At 41.7% G+C, this 17,616-nt stretch overlaps 1 protein-coding gene and 1 pseudogene across 17 annotated transcripts in view; one reads left to right on the forward strand and one right to left on the reverse strand.

Moving 5' to 3' along the window:
* The window catches only part of EP400 (E1A binding protein p400), a 62,567-nt gene that overhangs the window by 1,751 nt on the left and 43,200 nt on the right, over positions 1 to 17,616 (reverse strand). For 7 of the 17 annotated variants that reach the window (XM_090063789.1, XM_090063788.1, XM_090063787.1 and 4 more), the window contains 26 exons: positions 17,172 to 17,374; positions 16,903 to 17,072; positions 16,500 to 16,696; positions 15,382 to 15,493; positions 14,668 to 14,811; positions 14,214 to 14,366; positions 13,857 to 13,940; positions 12,776 to 12,907; positions 12,616 to 12,660; positions 12,323 to 12,476; positions 11,035 to 11,276; positions 10,477 to 10,650; positions 10,193 to 10,240; positions 9,113 to 9,249; positions 8,552 to 8,608; positions 8,382 to 8,460; positions 7,651 to 7,857; positions 6,480 to 6,525; positions 6,269 to 6,378; positions 5,904 to 6,108; positions 4,595 to 4,758; positions 4,002 to 4,211; positions 3,514 to 3,709; positions 3,162 to 3,292; positions 2,529 to 2,696; positions 612 to 689 (listed from right to left, as the gene is read on the reverse strand). In XM_090063789.1, the coding sequence (XP_089919915.1) occupies positions 612 to 689; positions 2,529 to 2,696; positions 3,162 to 3,292; positions 3,514 to 3,709; positions 4,002 to 4,211; positions 4,595 to 4,758; positions 5,904 to 6,108; positions 6,269 to 6,378; positions 6,480 to 6,525; positions 7,651 to 7,857; positions 8,382 to 8,460; positions 8,552 to 8,608; positions 9,113 to 9,249; positions 10,193 to 10,240; positions 10,477 to 10,650; positions 11,035 to 11,276; positions 12,323 to 12,476; positions 12,616 to 12,660; positions 12,776 to 12,907; positions 13,857 to 13,940; positions 14,214 to 14,366; positions 14,668 to 14,811; positions 15,382 to 15,493; positions 16,500 to 16,696; positions 16,903 to 17,072; positions 17,172 to 17,374 (3,646 nt within the window). The remainder of the gene's footprint in view (positions 1 to 611; positions 690 to 2,528; positions 2,697 to 3,161; positions 3,293 to 3,513; positions 3,710 to 4,001; positions 4,212 to 4,594; positions 4,759 to 5,903; positions 6,109 to 6,268; positions 6,379 to 6,479; positions 6,526 to 7,650; positions 7,858 to 8,381; positions 8,461 to 8,551; positions 8,609 to 9,112; positions 9,250 to 10,192; positions 10,241 to 10,476; positions 10,651 to 11,034; positions 11,277 to 12,322; positions 12,477 to 12,615; positions 12,661 to 12,775; positions 12,908 to 13,856; positions 13,941 to 14,213; positions 14,367 to 14,667; positions 14,812 to 15,381; positions 15,494 to 16,499; positions 16,697 to 16,902; positions 17,073 to 17,171; positions 17,375 to 17,616) is intronic. The other 10 variants (XM_090063792.1, XM_090063794.1, XM_090063793.1 and 7 more) reach the window with 8 other exon arrangements.
* Positions 13,218 to 13,496, forward strand: LOC149857766 (putative ribosomal protein eL39-like 5; annotated as a pseudogene).

Raw genomic sequence — 17,616 nt, forward strand, 5'->3', positions numbered from 1 at the left:
GCTGTTCTGAAAGACATTATTCTAAGTAATTCCAAGCAAACTATCAGTTAGTAAGGTTTTATGTTCTCTTTTCTCTGTTTCACTCTTCTTTGTCCATGCCCATCCACGCTGTACTGAATGCTTAGGACAGTTAGCACATTGTTAAGTCTTCTGGGAAACATCTCTTGCATTTTGGGCACTAGGAAATAACTATGCAACTTGTAACTTAGTACAGTATCCCATTTGTTTTAATAATCTCTTTCCCCTTTCTGTTAAAGTCAGACACTCGACTGTTCAGTTCTCTTCTGGGTCATTCTCCAGCTTTGGTTACAGAGTATGATGAGGAAGCACAACTTTTTTCAGCTCAAGAGAAGGTGAGAGAAACCAGCTGCAGTCTATCAAGTGCAATAAAAAGATATTATCCCAGTACCTACAACAACTGAAGTTAGCAAGCACAGAAAGAAACTAGCAGTTGACCCAGTAGCTGCAGTTTTAATTTCTATAGAAGCTGATAAAAATGCTAAAATAGTTAACAAATAAGGCATATTGTACATGGGAAAGAAAATAAATATACTTCTCCAAATGAAAAACAAAGTCTGCGACAGAGAGCGTATCTCCGGCTGGGCCCTCACCTGCTGGGAAACCGAAACCATCTGCTGAATATTGGCGACAGTAGCCTGTTGCTGCACCACTTGTGGAATCTTTGCAACCTTAAATATTGTGAAATAAACAGTTGCTTATTAAAGGGGCGTGGAAAAATCAATACCCTGCAAAAATTTCTCAGCACCCTGTGAAACGGCTGGTGATGGGTTTGGCACAACCCATGTATTCTAGTTTCTTTTAAACTGCAATATTATTTCAAAGCCACTGTCCTTTGCAACCCCCCAGTCTACTGGTTCCAACACGGCACTACCTGACTGGGTGGTGTTTTCCTTTAATCAAAAGCTTTTGTGCTATCTTCAAGGAAATCTTTCTGGGACCTGAATCGTAAATTTATCCTGCATCTATAGGACACACCTTTCAACCAATTAACAGGATTAGCTGGGCCTTCGTTGCTTGATAGGAAAGTAAGGGTTCCATTATTTGATCTCCTTGTTCTTCCCCTTGGGTTAGATAGACTATGTCTAGAGGACAGCAAGACTTATTTGCCTGCTGCCCCTCCTGCAACTAATGTGGCAGCAGCAAGCACGCTGGCTGCATTGCTTCCTTTCCATTTGTGGGGTACATAGTTGAGAGCAGGCTGCTTGATGGAAAGGGGTGAGGTAAATTTACTCTGCAAGAGGAAAGAGAGCGCAGGGGAGGAATCCTGGCCCTCAGGTCACAACTTGGCCTCTCATCTGCTCCTGGGGCACAGGACCCAAATGAGGATAGACTAGAACACCGTTTCTCAGCCTGTGGGTCTCGAGAATACATGAAAGTGTTGTGGATAAACGTTAAAAATGGATTCTCCTTTAAAAAAGGACAAGAAACGTTGGAAATGGCAGGTTTCCTCTTGCAGGTTGGCAGAGCTCCAGCCTGCAAGGGGCTGCTTGGGGCTGGAGGGAGCAGGAGGAGAGTAATCAGGCAGGGGCCATGCACGTGCCAGCCAGGCAGCATGGAGAACAGCTCCTACAGTTCCCCACAGAAAAGTCTTAAGATGTGGTGGGGTACAAACAATGTGGGGGCTGGGCAGAGCACAAGTAATATATTTGGGGAGTATGCCTCCCCCGATTTGTGCACCCACAGTGGGCACAGGGCTGCAGCCTGGCTGGACCAGCATGGACAGGAGCCACCTCTAGGGCCCAGGAGGCAGGACCCAGTGCAGGAGGGTAGAGCGGGGCCACCACTGCTCCACTCAGGCCGCCTGTGTTGCCTCCCACCCCACCTCTCCTCTGGGGTAGAGGTGTGGCCAGACTATGGTGGCTGGGTAGAGCTGCAGCCTGGTGCATAAGTAGCTGGCAGCAAAAGGAGGCGAGGGCAGCATAGCCCCGCCCTCCCCCCATTATTCCTCATGCTGCTGATGGCGCTGGGGGAGGGGGCAGGGAATGGGTCCTGGTAGCAGTAGCAAAAGTCCCACTGCCTTGCTCTGCCCTCCTGTGCCAGGACCCACCCGCTGGGCTGTGGAGGCAGCTCCTGCCTATGCCAGTCTGGCCAGGTTGCATCCCCATGCCTGCTATGGGCACACAAATCTGGGGGGAGGGGGGATATGCCCCCCCCATGCCCTAGCCTCTCCCCACAACATGCTGGGGGGGGAGGGGGGCTGTTTACTGGGTCAAGACTGGCCATCGATGTTTACAAATGGGTCCTGGTACAAAAAGAGAAGGTTGAGAACCACTGGACTAGAACATTGCAAATGTCCATTGCACTTCAAGTCAGCTTTTGTGCACGCACACCTGGCAATGAAGCTGGAGGATGTAGAGCTACAGATATGAACACAATTCTTCTAAACCGTTTTGTTTAGCAGAGAGCCACACAGATTAGCTGTTTGTCTGATCTGACTGCATTGCAACAAGTGATCTTTACTACTTTCTGGTCCCAGAATATAACTTGAGGGGAAGAAGTTGTGTTACCTGTACCTGTATCTGTGCCTGCACTTGTTGGGTTCCACCGGGTTTTTGGGCCTGGGAAATAGGAGTTGTTAGGAACTGGGTTTTAATGGCTGGCTGTGTAGTATAGGTTACTTTCTGCTGCTGCGATGTCTGCTGTTGAGCTTGGACAGTCACTTGCTGAGCATTTATCTGAAGCAGAAAAATAGAACATCAGTGATGACTAGAACATACTCTGAAGAATAGACAGATTCCTGAGGAGTTTGTCTCAAGAATCTAAATGTAATTGGTAATTACTTCAGGGTTTATCCAGCAAATGAACACTGGAAAAAAAGCCTTTATGCTCAGAAGAGAGAAAAATTTTGACACAGGCTCGAAACAGCACTTGTTTTGGGGGTTTTTTTAAATCAGCTTCAGCTTGAAAAGGCTACCAGAATGTAACCTTCTCAGAGAACTCCTGTGTGTCTGAAGAGGTTTATAATAACAGTACTATAGGGTTGTAGGCCGGTCTTCTGAGGAAACCTACTGAAACCCACCCATAGCAATTTTTGGCTAGGTCTGAAAGTCTGAGTGCAATTTAGCAAAGCCAATAGCTGACTAACGACAGCCCAGATGCCATCACAGAACTACAAGGCAACAGCAAACATGGGGAAATACCTTTTGCTGCACGGTAGCTTGACCTTGGGCGACCTGGGGCTGGATGGCTTTCTGCTGCTGGGTCGGCTGATGATGCTTGAGTTTCAAGAGCTGTTGGACGTGGAGGGGCTGTGCCATCACGGTCTGCCCTCCTGCCATTTACAAACACAATCAGCATGTACATGGAAGACCTGTAACGCCCCCCATCCCCATTCTTAAATGGGACCACAGAACACCAGAACCCACAGGTCCTGAAAGTACTTTCAACTCATTTTTAAAATGAGGCTTGAGGGTTGATTTTAAGCTGCGTCCCTTTACAATCTGATGAGCGAGAAGGGCTCACATGGCATTTCAAAAAAAGTGGCTGTAGTACCTGCAGCTTTCTGAGGTTGCCCAATAGCAACACTAATGCCAGCGACCGTAACAGGGAGCGTTGTGACACCAGCGGATGACACGACGGCAGCTGGAACCGACACCACTGGAGGCTTTGCTAAAGCAACCTGTGCCGCCTGAGGTGTTTGGGCCTGGATCTGTCCTTGTGCTTGAAGCTGGGAAGCAGGAACACGAGTCTAAGCAGTAAGGAATCAGGATTATTGTACTGACACAAAGAACAATTGAGCTATTTCACTAGGTTATTGCAACGTGATACCTGTATGGTGAGAAACAAAGGGCCTGTCATATTCATACTAAGCCCCTTTACACTGCTCTAGAAGTGCAGAAGGGCCTTTCAAGTGGACACAGATTAATGTTATACTCACTTGAAGTCCCTTTTATGCTGTCAGAGCAATGTAAAAAAAGCTTTGCCAACAACAAGTATCAACCTGTGTAAGAACGTCGTTAGCAGAATCAAGGACAACTTACAAGACGAGCAACTTGGAGGTTCGCCACGGTGGTGCCAGTAAGGACAGCTCCAGGCCTTGGTGCCGTCACAGCAGTGAGTTGTTGCGTTTGCTGCTGTTGCTGCACTTGCACTTGTGTGGTTTGTTGTTGGGCTCCTGGCTGGGCCTGCTGCTGTGCTGCTTGTTGCTGAGGAAGCTGCAGTTTCTGCTTCTGTAACTTGATCAGCTGCTCCTGAAAAACAAGTGTTTCTATCATGTTTAAATTTGTAATGGCTTTCAGAGTAGGAGTGGAGCTACAATGGCAAGCCAGAAGACTTCCCTACTAGGTCTGAACTAGACAATATAACTAAGAATGTGGCTGCTGGTACAGACCTCCAGAGAACAGACTACATTCAATGTTTGCACTTTGATTTACTTAAAGAAACCATACTAAACCAACATGAATATGTTCACTTGCTCTGTATTTCATAAAAGCTTAGCCTCAGCAGGAAGGAATGTAAGAAAGACTTCCAGTTCTTTCTACTCTAAAAAGGTTACTGCAGACATAGTTAACAAGTGCTTCAAGTAACAGCAAAGAGCAGCTTCTCTCTTGTCTTAAGAATATGTCACTCTCACCTGTGATAACTTCCCCACTGTTTTTATTTGAGCTGGAGACTGGGCCTGGGCCTGGGCTTGAATCTGTGGGACTTGCACCTGAGCGGCTTGCTGCTGCTGTTGCCTGAGAAGCTGGAAGTGGGCAGGGGTGATTGTTTTGCCAGAGAGCTGAACCGTCGGGGTAGCTGTATATAGAACAAAAGGGAAAGAGAAAGGTCAACCATTTGATGAAACTCATCAACTTCACTTAAGAAGTTCAAGTACCTTTGCTAAACACAACTTTTTTCCTGCCTAATCAGCTCAGAAGTGGATTTGGGGTTGAGTTAAAGGAAACGAGATAAGCTTTGGAGGCCAAAATGGACCATGGAAGCAGGAATGACTTAGGATCACTGTCAGAACAAGACAAACAGCTAATCTGTGTGGCTCTCTGCTAAACAAAACTATTAGAAGAATCATGTTCATACCCATAGCTGTACATCAACTTGTTGCTATACATACTACTTTACTGATGCAGAAATAAAGTGCTGGCTGCTAGAGCTCACATAAGATTATACCTTCTAAGTCCCCTTTAAAGAGTATATGGTTCCTGAAGAAATTAAAAACCAAAACAAATACGTACTTATGTATCTCAAATGCAATTTTGTACTAATAATATACTTCACATCAAATGCAATTTTGTACTAATAATATACTTCACATATTTAACATCTTTTATTTTAAGAGCTTCACAAATTTCTGTTCAGCTTCACATCAGTTGTTTTTATGCCTCAGACACCCGCTTTTCTAATCACTAAGCTGTATTTCTTCCAAGGAGCTGCTTGCATCCTGAAACTGTGCTGCTGCTCTTGCTGATAATTCATAGCTACTGAACATCATATATAATTACCAGGGATTCTGGTTTTCTCTGATTTAAAAAAAATCCCCAATTTTTGGTTTAAAAAAAGTAACCCCAAATCCTCATTTTTCTGCAATTTAAATGAGACACCACTTATAGATACATATATATATAGTGGTGTTTCATCTTAAAGTGGTGTCTCATTTAAAACTGTGGAAAATGAGGATTTGGGGTTACTTTTTTTTAACCAAAAATTGGGGATTTTTTTTAAATCAGAGAAAACCAGGATCCCTGAGCATTACATCCACAGAGACATGTTCAGTACTGCACATTCAGTAATGCTTAATGTGGGAAAACATAATAGTTTCCTTAAGGACAGCCATGTTAAAAGTTTAATTGGACTACTAACGAATTCCTAGTATTCAGGGACCACGATGTTCACATTAGCTAGGATACTTTATGTACCCTATGAAGAATTAAACCACTGATTATTACCTGGCGTAACCTGAGTCACGAGGGACCGTGTCTGGGTCTGTACTGGAGTGAGGTTAGTAGTTACCACGGCAGATGCTGTCACAGATGTTACTGCTCGAACACCGGGCGTAGTTGCTATGGTGACCAGTTCAGTTGAAGCAGCAGGTGCTGCTGCTGTTCGCTGTTGAGTATGTACCACTTGTGCAGTAGCTGTACCTCCAGAAGTCTAAGGAAAAAGAAAGTCATCACTCTTCACTGCTTTCAGATTAGATTTAAAACAATGGAACCTTTATATTTTAGCGAGAGAGCCAGAGACAGAGAGGAAAATACATTTATATCTTCTTAGCCTCTCTCTCTGCTCAGATACTTAAGGAAAAAGTACTCACAGTCAGGGTTCCAGGAATGACTGGTGAAGCCAGACGTTTATTGATCGGCTGGAAGGTAGCAGCAGAGACTCCAGCAACTGTATTCACTATAACGTTCCCACTCACTGTGGCTGAAAATAAACTCAAATTAAACATGAGGCTGGGAGGAGGGTGGGAAGACATTTCTATATTTGCTCCCCTATCCCCAAGACTCCACTATAAGGCATCTTACCAGTCTGTATACTTGTCCCAGGAACTGCTGTTTTGATTGTACCAGCCTGTTTAGAAGACAATTCAGATAATGCATTCAGAGAAAACAAAGATTAAAAGTTCTTCAACCACTTTATTGCTTAATGCAATGACCTGTCTTACTATGGAAATGAGGCACTGACAAAAAGTATTATGGCAAAGTGCACAGCTACTTAAGCGCTATTAAGTATGTACAGTACTTAAGTATATATTCTCTGTATTGCACATGTACGGCAATTTATACATATATTAAACTCTCTATAAAAGCTACAGCACCTTGGCTCCTCTCTAATGAAGTTAAAATCACAACCAGCTGCGTACTTATATAAGCTCTTTAGTCTTAAAGACAGGCCCCAACCTGTTTTTGTAAGCATCAGCACAGACCCTAGAAACACATTCATAGTCCCACTGAAGTCAAGAAGGGACCACCCAAAAGCTGGCACAATCCAACTGTAGGATTTATAGTGAGCAATAACAGCTCATTCAAATCTTTTTGTTTAGATCTGCTTAATAGAAATTCTTGGCAAAATGACTCTTAACTATTTCATTCAGTTGGGCTCTCTAGATGGCTTACTGTCTCTGTAGGCTAACAAATGTCAACTAGCTAATTAGCTCTGTAACCAGACCTCCTCACATCTTAAATAATATAACTGTTTTGAGTTTTATGTCATTATGAAACTCTCAAAGGATGCCAACCTGTGAATGGAGAACCTCTAAATCATTTGGGAAGCTTCTGAATGGCTGCCTTTGGGCTAAGAAACAAGAGTTTCACAGGGGAAATACATCTCCATATTCCTCCACAGAAAAAGGGCTTTTTAAAATGACTGAAGCACCTATCTGTCTCTCTACTCCCCAAATTACCAGTGTAAATGTTTTTCAGTTACTGTTGGAGAAGATAATATTGTACCAGCTGAGAGTTTTGCTGTTTTCCTCCTAGAGAGGACCAAAGCTGACTATGTCAAGTCTAGTATAAATTTCCCTAGTGAAGGAGAAAGGGAAAACCAAGATACCCAGCATATCCAGGAAATTAATGATGAGGCTGTGACTATCGAGTCAGAATTTCTCCCCTTCACGACAGAGAGTGTACGCATGGATTATGCACCCCCAAGAAGCGAAGTCCCTGCTTCAGAAGCAGCGAGCCTTTCCTTCCTTACCAATACTGCCGTGTTGGCCACAGTAGTTACTGCAGTCTGCACCACTGCCTGTGGCTGCTGAACTACCTGTGCTTGAGCTTGTGGTTGAGGCTGGGCTTGTGCTTGCTGTACAGCTGGCTGCTGTGCTTGCTGCTGGCCGGCCTGCTGCTGCTGCTGTTGCGGCTGTGGCCCTGTCTGCTGCTGTGCCCTCTGCTGTTCGGCCAAAGCCTGGAGAATCACAAGCAAAAGGGTTCCTGTGTTTTTCAAAGCAGTGGATGCAAGAACCCTGGTAATCAAACACACCCTCCAACCTCATCTCAAGAGATAACCATCAATACCCAGGCAGACTCAACATGCAAAGCATGCCCTTATTAGTAGGGAAGGCAATTCTTTCTGATAACGGACTACAGGAATGACATGGGTAAAATGAGGAAGTTGGCTAACTGTGTGCCCCAAAAATGAGTCCTATGTGCTTGTGAATACCCTGACATTGTGACAGACCCATTGGGAACATCCTGCTTCAGGAAATAGATGCTCAAACCCCATTAAGGCTGGAATGCTGCACATGTTTGGTCACTGTGGTGACAAATGTCTAAGGCTTAGCTCATGTCACTGCTCCACAATTTATTTTAACACAGTTCTGTTTCCTTACCAGCCTTTGCATTTCAACTTTATTTATCACAGCAGAACAGGTAGGCTGCTACTACTGCAGCATGGCAGCAAACAGGAAAAGACTGAGACACAAACTGTACCTTTTTCTCTTTTGCAATACGCTCTGCTCGGAGGGAGGCAACCTGAATCGGAGGAAGTGGCTTATCATAGTTGATTCCACTAGAAATTAAAGCAATAAAAGAACTTAGAAAATGAGCATTAAAAAAAAAATCCAGCTTTTAAGCCATTTAAGGCATATAAGAGTCCTTACCTTTCTGCAAGCACTGAAGCATGTTTTGGATTCTTCTGGAAAGGATTCATGCCAAGTCTGAAATTAGTCAGAATTAAGGTATTGGAGGGAGAGAACTTTAATGGCAACATTTAATTGTGTGCACTTTTGCAAGATGTTGCTTTGTAATTCTGGTGATGTTTGCTGGATGAGTGGATGGATGGATATTTTATAGAAAAATACTTGGCAGGTAATTACAGGTGGAAGTAAAATGTACTCCAGTGGCTTCAGGATTTTTGTAACTCATGCAGTTGAAAAACAGAACGCAAGGTGAAGAAGTTTCTTTCTGAATACGTCTCTGGCCAAAAAACAAATGTTAATAAGAAAAGTATGCGGCTGTGATGATGGACCGCCATCCTAACAACAGAGTTAGATGGAATAATGCAAGAAGAGAGAGCTTTAACAGCTAGCCAAAATGGTACACAGGCATGCACAATAGTTTACATCACAAATAAGAGATAGGAAGAGAGGATAAAAAGTATGGCTAAGGCTAGGTGGCCTCACATGCATCATGAAATACAGAAGAGATTTATCTAAACTTACAGAGGTTTGCTTGGTGGACTTCTCTTTCCTGCAATCATTTTCATCATCTCAAAATGATTAGTATACAGCTGTGTGTGGGTTGCACCTTCATCTTGGGCGTAGATCTGATTGGTACGAAGCGGCCGACTATTTTTAGTCTAAAAATGAAAATAAAGCACCTTTATATTTGAAAATATCCGACTGATCTTTGTGTCTGTGCAAACACCTAGTGCTTGTCGATTATTTAAGATGGCAGTCCAACATAATCTCGCACAGACTGGTTTCTGTCTAGTGTCACTGATAATTTACTGGCATACAACTCTATGGGAAATACAAAAAGAAAAGGCAAAATAAAGAGCAGCCCTCAAGGTCACACTGGAATCATCGCTGGATTCTTCTAATTTAAAAGATAATTTTTGTTTTAGTTTGGATTTTGAGATAATAAAGTGAGAGCCCTTTACCAATCTTTTTATCGTTCTTCTAGTGCGCACAAATACCAGAGTCAGAACTGCACCCCTCTACAGCTATACTAAAACACTGTGCAATACTTTGCTTCTCCGGAGCAGCAACTCCCAAGCAGGGATGAAGCTGACCACTCATTAAGGGATGGGACTTGAAGTCAGGAATTTCCATTCTGCATCTCATTCTGCCACTGACTTGCTGTACGTTTGGACAAAGTCCTTTGACTATATGACTTAGTTTCTGCCCCTGTAAAATGGGGTAGTACTATACTGCAGAGCAGTGTTCAAGGATAAATCATTAATGCTTGTAAATCTTGTGCATGCTGTATGAAATGTGTTATTAAAAGTGTTAAGCATCATTGTAAAAACCAAGACAAATAATGTGGTGTTCACGTTAGGTGGACAACTATCCACGAGGGAGTAAGCCAAAACAACCAAACTTCATGGCACTTTACTATTCAGCTACCAATTCCAAATGCTGAAGTCTAGTGTCAATCCACTGCACTGACAAACAAAAACAGATTCAGGGTTTTAATTGTTATTTCAGTATTTAAGATCTCATACGTATTGTCTGCCCACCTCCACTGATGCTAAATATCATAGTGTCTAGATTTGATTGTGAAACAATACCAATGCACACCTTATAAATGCTTTTTGTCTTCTTTTTAGGATTAGCTTCGTACATTAGCTGTAAAATAAGAAGGAAAGTTAGATGATCTTTTGCGGAAGATTTTGTTCAGGTGCTCTTTCTTTTCAAAGAAATCATAAAGTAAGTGGAAAAGCCAATGAGGATAACTTACAACTTTTTAAGTTATTTATTTACACTGCCGCAGTATTTAATAAAAGTATATGCTTACGGAGATGAGAAAGAAAATACGACAAACTGAAGTTCAAAAAAAGTTGCAGTGTCCCATTCAAACTCACCTTTCCTTCCTCTCTGGGAATAATGACATTTTCGTATCTGTTGCGGCATTGCTTTGGGGAGCGGTACACTCGGCTGCAGGAGTTAACAACATCACTAACGAGGTCCCAGTTAGGCGTGTGCGCTGGTGACACAACAGCAAGGTTTAAAGGAAGCTCCAGTAGCTGCTTCACTGCCTACAAAAGGCAAAGATAGAAAATATGGATGACAATAAAATCATCTCCTCATCTCAACATGTCATCATGTTACTACTCTAATCATAAAAACATGGGCTCAAGTGCAAGCTGACCCATGCTCTTGAACAGAGGAATAATAGCTGTCAGGTGTTCCAATTTCTGGCACAAGCTACTCCTAATACTGGTCAGCACATGGGGTGGGGAGGGGCTGGGAGGAGAAAGTAGCTGCCACTTGAAAGTAGCTTTCCCTCCCGCATAAGCAAACAGGGTGCTGGCTGCACTGGACAGTGCACCAATCTGGTTCACTGTGGGAAGTATGGCATATTGTAAAGAGGCCTGGGGGAAGCAAAATGATGAGAGTGGAAAGCACAGGGTTCATCTTACCTGCAGCAGGGCCCAGTCTTCACTGATCAGCCACTCAGGATTGTCCTGCCCAGCCTCAGCAGCTGGTTTGACAAGAGTTGGCAATGGCTTTGCGAACTGCGTCTGCTGTTTCAGCAGGATGTTCTTCTTCTGCTCTTTGCCCTCTCGCCGCATTTTTAACATTGCTGGTGTCGCCCGGTCAAACAGTGATCGAGGAGGTATAACCGTCTCTCCGTGGCGCTGCTTTTTCTTCCGACCTGCAGCTAGAACAGCGATATCTTCAGAACAGTTTCAGAGGGCAAGAAACACGCAACAAAGTAACGGGACACAACAAGCAATTAGACTGCAAGGACTATACTGAGCTCTGTACTGCATATAAAACCATGGCACCCTCTAAAAAAATGCAGAGTCAGTAATGGAATTGAACATGGCTACTGGCTTTTCCGATGGTTTGGATCCCAGATAGCTAATATGATTAATATGTATCAAAGACAAAAGGGGGAAACGTAAAAACAAGTTTTTAAGTGAACAATACAGGACAAGGTTAAGTAACTGAAGACAGCGTTACAATCCAGGGGCCTCTAATGATCATCTTAGTTTGAGGGGGATCTGAACTTTTTAAAGCCTACATACAACTCTATGACTAAATGATTTTCTCCTTGTTTTTTCTGGGAGCAGAAAACATAAAGCAATGTGACAGAGGACTCCAACTGATAATACAGACAGTCGTCAGACTTAGGACACAACTGGTTCCTAAAAAATCGCATCTTAAGTTGAAACATTGCAACTCAGAACCAATTTTCTCATAAAAAACAATGTTATAAATGGGGTATTGGTTCCTGAGCCAGGGCTCAATACCCTATTTTCAACAAAAGTACGCCAGAATTTTGTACTCGATCAATTTATAGATGAGTAATATAGCTACATTCATCTATTTATATTGTAAATAACAATCATATTGATTTGGAATGACTTCTTTGAGGTGACTTTGCTGAATTTTTTGAAAGGCTCTTGGTTGGACTTTTTGAAGGGTTCTTGGCTGGAGTCTTCTCAGGAGCCTTGGCTGCTTTCTTAAAGAAAGTGTCCAAGGAAGTTTGGACAGATGTTCTCCAGGGAGATAAGCGATGCAGCGGACTTGTTCACCAGCATGGCATCGCATTGGATAAAGTGTTGTGAAGTCAAAACTGACACCAGAAAGTTGAAACAGGGTGTCAATTTATAAATGTTCTAAGTGCGAAATGTTGTAACTCAAAATATTGTAAGTCGAGGACTGCCTGTACTGCAGGACCTTTCTGAACCAAGCACTTACCAGAGGGATCTGTTTTGTGTCGCTTCCGTTCTTTCCTGACATACACAGGAGGCAACTTAGACTCTGGAATCGGGGTGGTATCATACATCAGGCACGTAACAGAATCAATGTAAATATCATTGTCATCCTGTGGCGGGGTCGGGGGAGTCCAAAGCTGCACAAGAGTACAATTTACAAATCAGCATGACTTGTTAATCAACTGTGAAGACTAGTAAGTGAACTTAACAAATATTAAGTTAGAAAGATAATTGAAAGAAAGAAGTTTGAAAAGATGAAGAGCATAAATGACTTACAGGCATAACTTCTGTTTGTCCATCTGCACCTTCATAGACATATTCCTACAGAGAAAAAGAGGCAACACAATTCAAGTGAGCCCAGTGAATTGGCTACACCAAGAAGGAATACACATTTTCAAAGTAACTACTAAGGAATGCACCAATTGCCAGGTATTACCTTGTTGTATGCATCCTCCCGAGTGTAAGTGAGCAACTCTTCCTCATCTTCCCAAAGTATTTTTTCCTCTCTTTCCTTAACTTGCTTCACGTGCTGAATCTCCCATGTTTTCTTTGTAGCTCTCAGTTCCACCTAGGAGAGAATACAGATTATTTATTAACTTGACAAGAGTAACAGCTGTTGGACTAAACTCTTGAGAGAGAAAAAAAACACCAACTTGCAATTTCTGGAATGAGCAAATTCTCAATAACATGACATTTCCAAGCTGAATGTCTTCTAAACAATATAACCCCAATTTTAAACAGATAGTTAGCATCTGTCATTTAAAAAAGTCTTTTGGGTTAAAGAAACTCAGATCTGAGATTCCATCTTCAAGAGACTAATGGTTAAACCTTCAGCTACATAATTAGGTCTCAATCCTAACTAGCTGTATCTCTGCACCATGGGGTCCCACAAGATGTTCAAGATGAAGTGATTCTTTGACAAGAAGCTGAAGCAAAATCAGTCTGTTCCACAGTAGATTTGTATGAAAACTGGCAAAAGAAACAGGTGCAGCTCCAAAAGGAGACCCCGTGGAAGAACCAAGCTTGTAGGAAAAGCTGCTCTAATGGGAACTTTAATGGCATGTCTCTTCTGTGCTGACCTACTACCCCCAAAACACTACTGTGCTGTGAAAACCACCAGAGGACTGAATGCCAATGTCAGCCTTGTTAAAAATTGAAAGCTCAGAAGAGATCTTTATTTAAATGAGCAGCACCCTTGAAGCACAAAAATACCCCTATCAGCTACAAATGAAATAGATGAAGAAGGTTTGCTGGACTAGGCTGTTAATATGCATGCCTGTTTCCCCATTTATAAAACACAGGACAAGTGTTATTCTTTTTATCTCAAAGGGGATTTGTCAGGTTACATTCGTTAATATTTTTTAAGGCACTCAGATACTATAGCAACAGAGGATTATTATAGTGCCTGGAATAAAATCACATGCTTTGGAGTTTTCATTGCATATTGAAGACGTACCCCTGCTGGCACGTATTGTAGTAGTGTAAAAAAGAAACTAGAGACACTCATTACATTTTACCTCATTTAATCTTGGTTCTCTCTCATCAATGGAAACATGGAAGAGCTCTAAATAATTCAAAGCATACTTCTCAATAGGAGTAAGCTGAGGGAACACATTAAGAAAATATCGTTAGCACTGAAGATAACACAAAGTTACGATTCAAACAGAGTTTACCCAAGCTCTCATTACAATAAATCTCCTTTGTTTACAGCTTACTCATGTCCCACTGAAGCCAGCAGGGGTTCTGATACTGATTTCAATGCAAGTTGTAACAGACTCTTTAAAAGCAGAGTTGCTTTGAACAGACTGAAATAAGTTGACCAGTTTATATAAAAATGTTCCCAATTGTTAATAAAACCAGGAAAATCCTGGTACCTGGTCCACAACAGCAACTAATTCCTGTAATTGCGAAGGTTCCTCATATTTTGGCTCGCAGAGCTCTGAAATTAAAGCTTCTCTGCTTGATTTACTTCTTGCTGTTGGCACATGTTCACCTGGCTCCTCTTCTTGTTCAATGCTGTTGAGGGCCTTGAGAAAAAAAAACAGGTGCATTTTAAAATGTATCTTTAAAAAAATGTGCTCAAGTAGCTTAATGCAAAGCTCAACAGCATCAATGCAACTTTTACAATACAATATGTATTTAGAAAACAGACCTACCAGCTCCATGAAGAAAGATTATGCAACTGAATTTTATAAACCTTGCTAAAATAAAAGAAAGTTTGATAAAAATTGAAACAAAGATAAAAGATGGAAAAAAGTTTTGCTTCCACCCTCACACCCTACCCCCTTTGCTCTCATGCTTACAAATACAAATGTGTTATTTAATTACCTCTATAAATGGTCTTGCAACCTTGGGTGAAATTGTTTCTGCTGGAGAAGGTTCCTGAGAAAGTACCACAAACTCCTCTGCTTTGACTCGAAAACCAGAATCCTCCATAGGAGAATGAACCTCAAACAATTCCTGAATAGTTTGCTAGGTGAGAGGGGGCAGAGAAAAAACAAGTTCTTCAGGATCATTCAGTTTTTGGTACTACTTAGACGTAACCTGAAATCAAACGGATCTCTGAAGCAGTACAATGGCTGAAGGAGAAAAAAAACCTCTCACTTTTCTGGCAAGATTTCTGGTTCCCCTTTTCCTGAGTAAATTTTGTTTTAGAAGAAATGTGGGGCAAGTATATTCTGCACTTCTGGGAGAGGTCTCAATACACCCTCTTACTTTATATCCCCATTTTTAAAGCTACATGTTGTTGCTTCTGTTCTTTCCACATCCACAAAAAGCTACAGTAGGAACAAGAGACCAGTAAGAAACCAAGCCCAGCTTCTGCCTATACAGTCCAATACCAGGAAACGATATGGTCCAAAAATCTCCTAAAATCTATGCAATAACTGGGCTTTCCATATCTCTTGATTATTTTAATTTAATTACCAAATCCCACTCAAATTAACTTTCTATAAAACACTGATGATTTACCAATAATCAATATTTATTACTACAAGTCTTTCGGCGGGGGGGTGGTGTGAAGGATTCTTAATCTAAAAGTACCTGTGTTAAAAAGGCCATTGAATAATCGTTTCCCTGAGCAGCTACTTCTCTGATCAAATCCTTCGTGCCATTTTTCAGAAGCTTTTCTTCTACCGAATTACCGCTTACAAGCCTGAAGTACAAGAGAAAATTTATTATAGTGTTCTCAAAATGCCATCCAAAAACCAAACAGGATATTAGACACTAAAACTGACCTCTTCCAGCACTGTCTGCACTAGGCTAATCTATTAAATGGTCCTAGCTAACACTTTGTAGCCAGAGTAAAGCTGCACTTTATGAATTAGCAAATATAACAAATTAGACCCAACAAACGCACTGCTACCGAAGTAGCAATAATACAGTGTTACAATTCAGCTGCTAATCTACATGCTTCTGGAACTATAAAAGCTTACCAAAACCATTCTAACTTTAAGCCCAATTCATTCGGGAGTAAAGTTACAGCAGTTTGGGTAACTTGTATCATTACGGTAGCAGGCAGATCATGTTAGATCATAACTGCAGCGCTCCACAACCTTTTAAAGCAGTTAAAAAGTACATTTGTCTATAATCTTATTTTATGTTGGATTTATCACAACAGACTGTCTGTCTTCCCCAAAAACTTTGTTTTTTATTAAGTAAGAAAAAGAAGGAATGCTATTAGTGAAGATTTGTGATTTACACATAAATATACAAAAAAGAAGAAGAACTACTACAACACTGATTATTTTGATTGATTTTTCCAAATGATTTTTCCTTTCAGTTAATATAACATTGGGGGGGGGGAAGAAGTGTGGGGGGGGGGGGAGTGAGGGAGGAAGGGAAGACCTCAAACATATCCATTACAAAATTTTCCATTATTCAAAATATTACAATATTAATACGCATTTGCCTTGAAAAAGTCAGAGACCCACAAGATTGTTAACTTAATTTTTCTACGCTACAGAATGGAAAACAAGTTTCACAAATGACACAGCTGTTATGATAATCATTAGCTATGTTTTTATTTAATACGGTCATTTTTCTCCTTAATTAGATAAAATATTAGCTTTTGCTTTTCTAAGTCAGAAAGCAGTGATCCCTGGTTTAACTAATATTACACTAGAGAACGCAACAGAAAGGCTGCTCCATGTAATCATTACCTGTATATGTGGATGTCTTTGCATCTCCCAATTCTGTCGCACCACTCCTGAGCCTTTGCATCCATGACTGGGTTTAAATCATTATCATAGAACACAACAGTGTCTGCCTCTACAAGATTGACTCCTGTGGAACGACTGTGGGAGGAAAGAATAGCACAGAAAATGCGCTTGTCCCGGTTGAAGCTTTTCATCAATTCCTACAGGGGGAGAGGAAGAGGAAAGGAAGCAGAAACATGAGACACTACTGAAACAAATCTGCACTAGCTGTAATGGGTAGGAAAATGGGAAGAAAATCTCATCTCCAATTTATGTCAGAATGTGAATGCTGGTTCCCTCTTTCACATTTCAGTGCACGAAAGTCTCAAACATGTAAAGCCATATCCCCAGACTCAAGTAACCTCACCTGACGTTGCTCCTGGTTGGCATATTCATCAATCCTCACAAATGTAAGAAAATGGAAGTTCAGGAAGAGCTCCAGGATATCTAGCATCAGAATCATCTGTGACAAGATCAGCACACGACGTCCCTCAGATTTCAGCTTCTGAAGCAAGACAGCAAGAGCTTCCAATTTCCCTGTTTCAGGGAGAAGAAAGGGTAAAGACTAGGTACCAAATGTTCAACACCTGCCAGAGAAAGCAGGTTTGCATCATACTGCCAAATGCCCTCCTTTACCTGAATCGTACTGCACGAGTCGGAGATCAGGGAACTGTAGCAAATGTGGAGTCATGATCCGTAGTAGTTGATGTAAATAAGGAGCCACCCTTTGCTTAAGATTGTGCTTAAAGACTTTCATTCTGTGATTATATGAAGGGGGAGGATTTGCTACATATAAACATGGTGGAGCAGCGACTGCAGCTGGCAACACATATAGAGCCCTGCGAAATGCAGCAAAACTTTATTTTAACACACAGGAGAAGCAGCAGCTACATATCAATGCTAGCAATAATCTTGCAGCATGAGTGCATAATTCAATTTCTATTCTAACATCTAGGAAGCCCACATATGTTTTGTAAACATATCCAGCTAATTATTAGAGGTCTCAGGTAGGTTTCTTTTGTCAACTATTTAGATCATTTGTGATAGGGGCTAAACCACATTTTGCTACACAAGAACAAAG

Source organism: Crocodylus siamensis, chromosome 9 (genome assembly GCF_052110815.1).
Source record: "Crocodylus siamensis isolate JL-2025a chromosome 9, ASM5211081v1, whole genome shotgun sequence".
Classification (NCBI taxonomy): domain Eukaryota; kingdom Metazoa; phylum Chordata; order Crocodylia; family Crocodylidae; genus Crocodylus; species Crocodylus siamensis.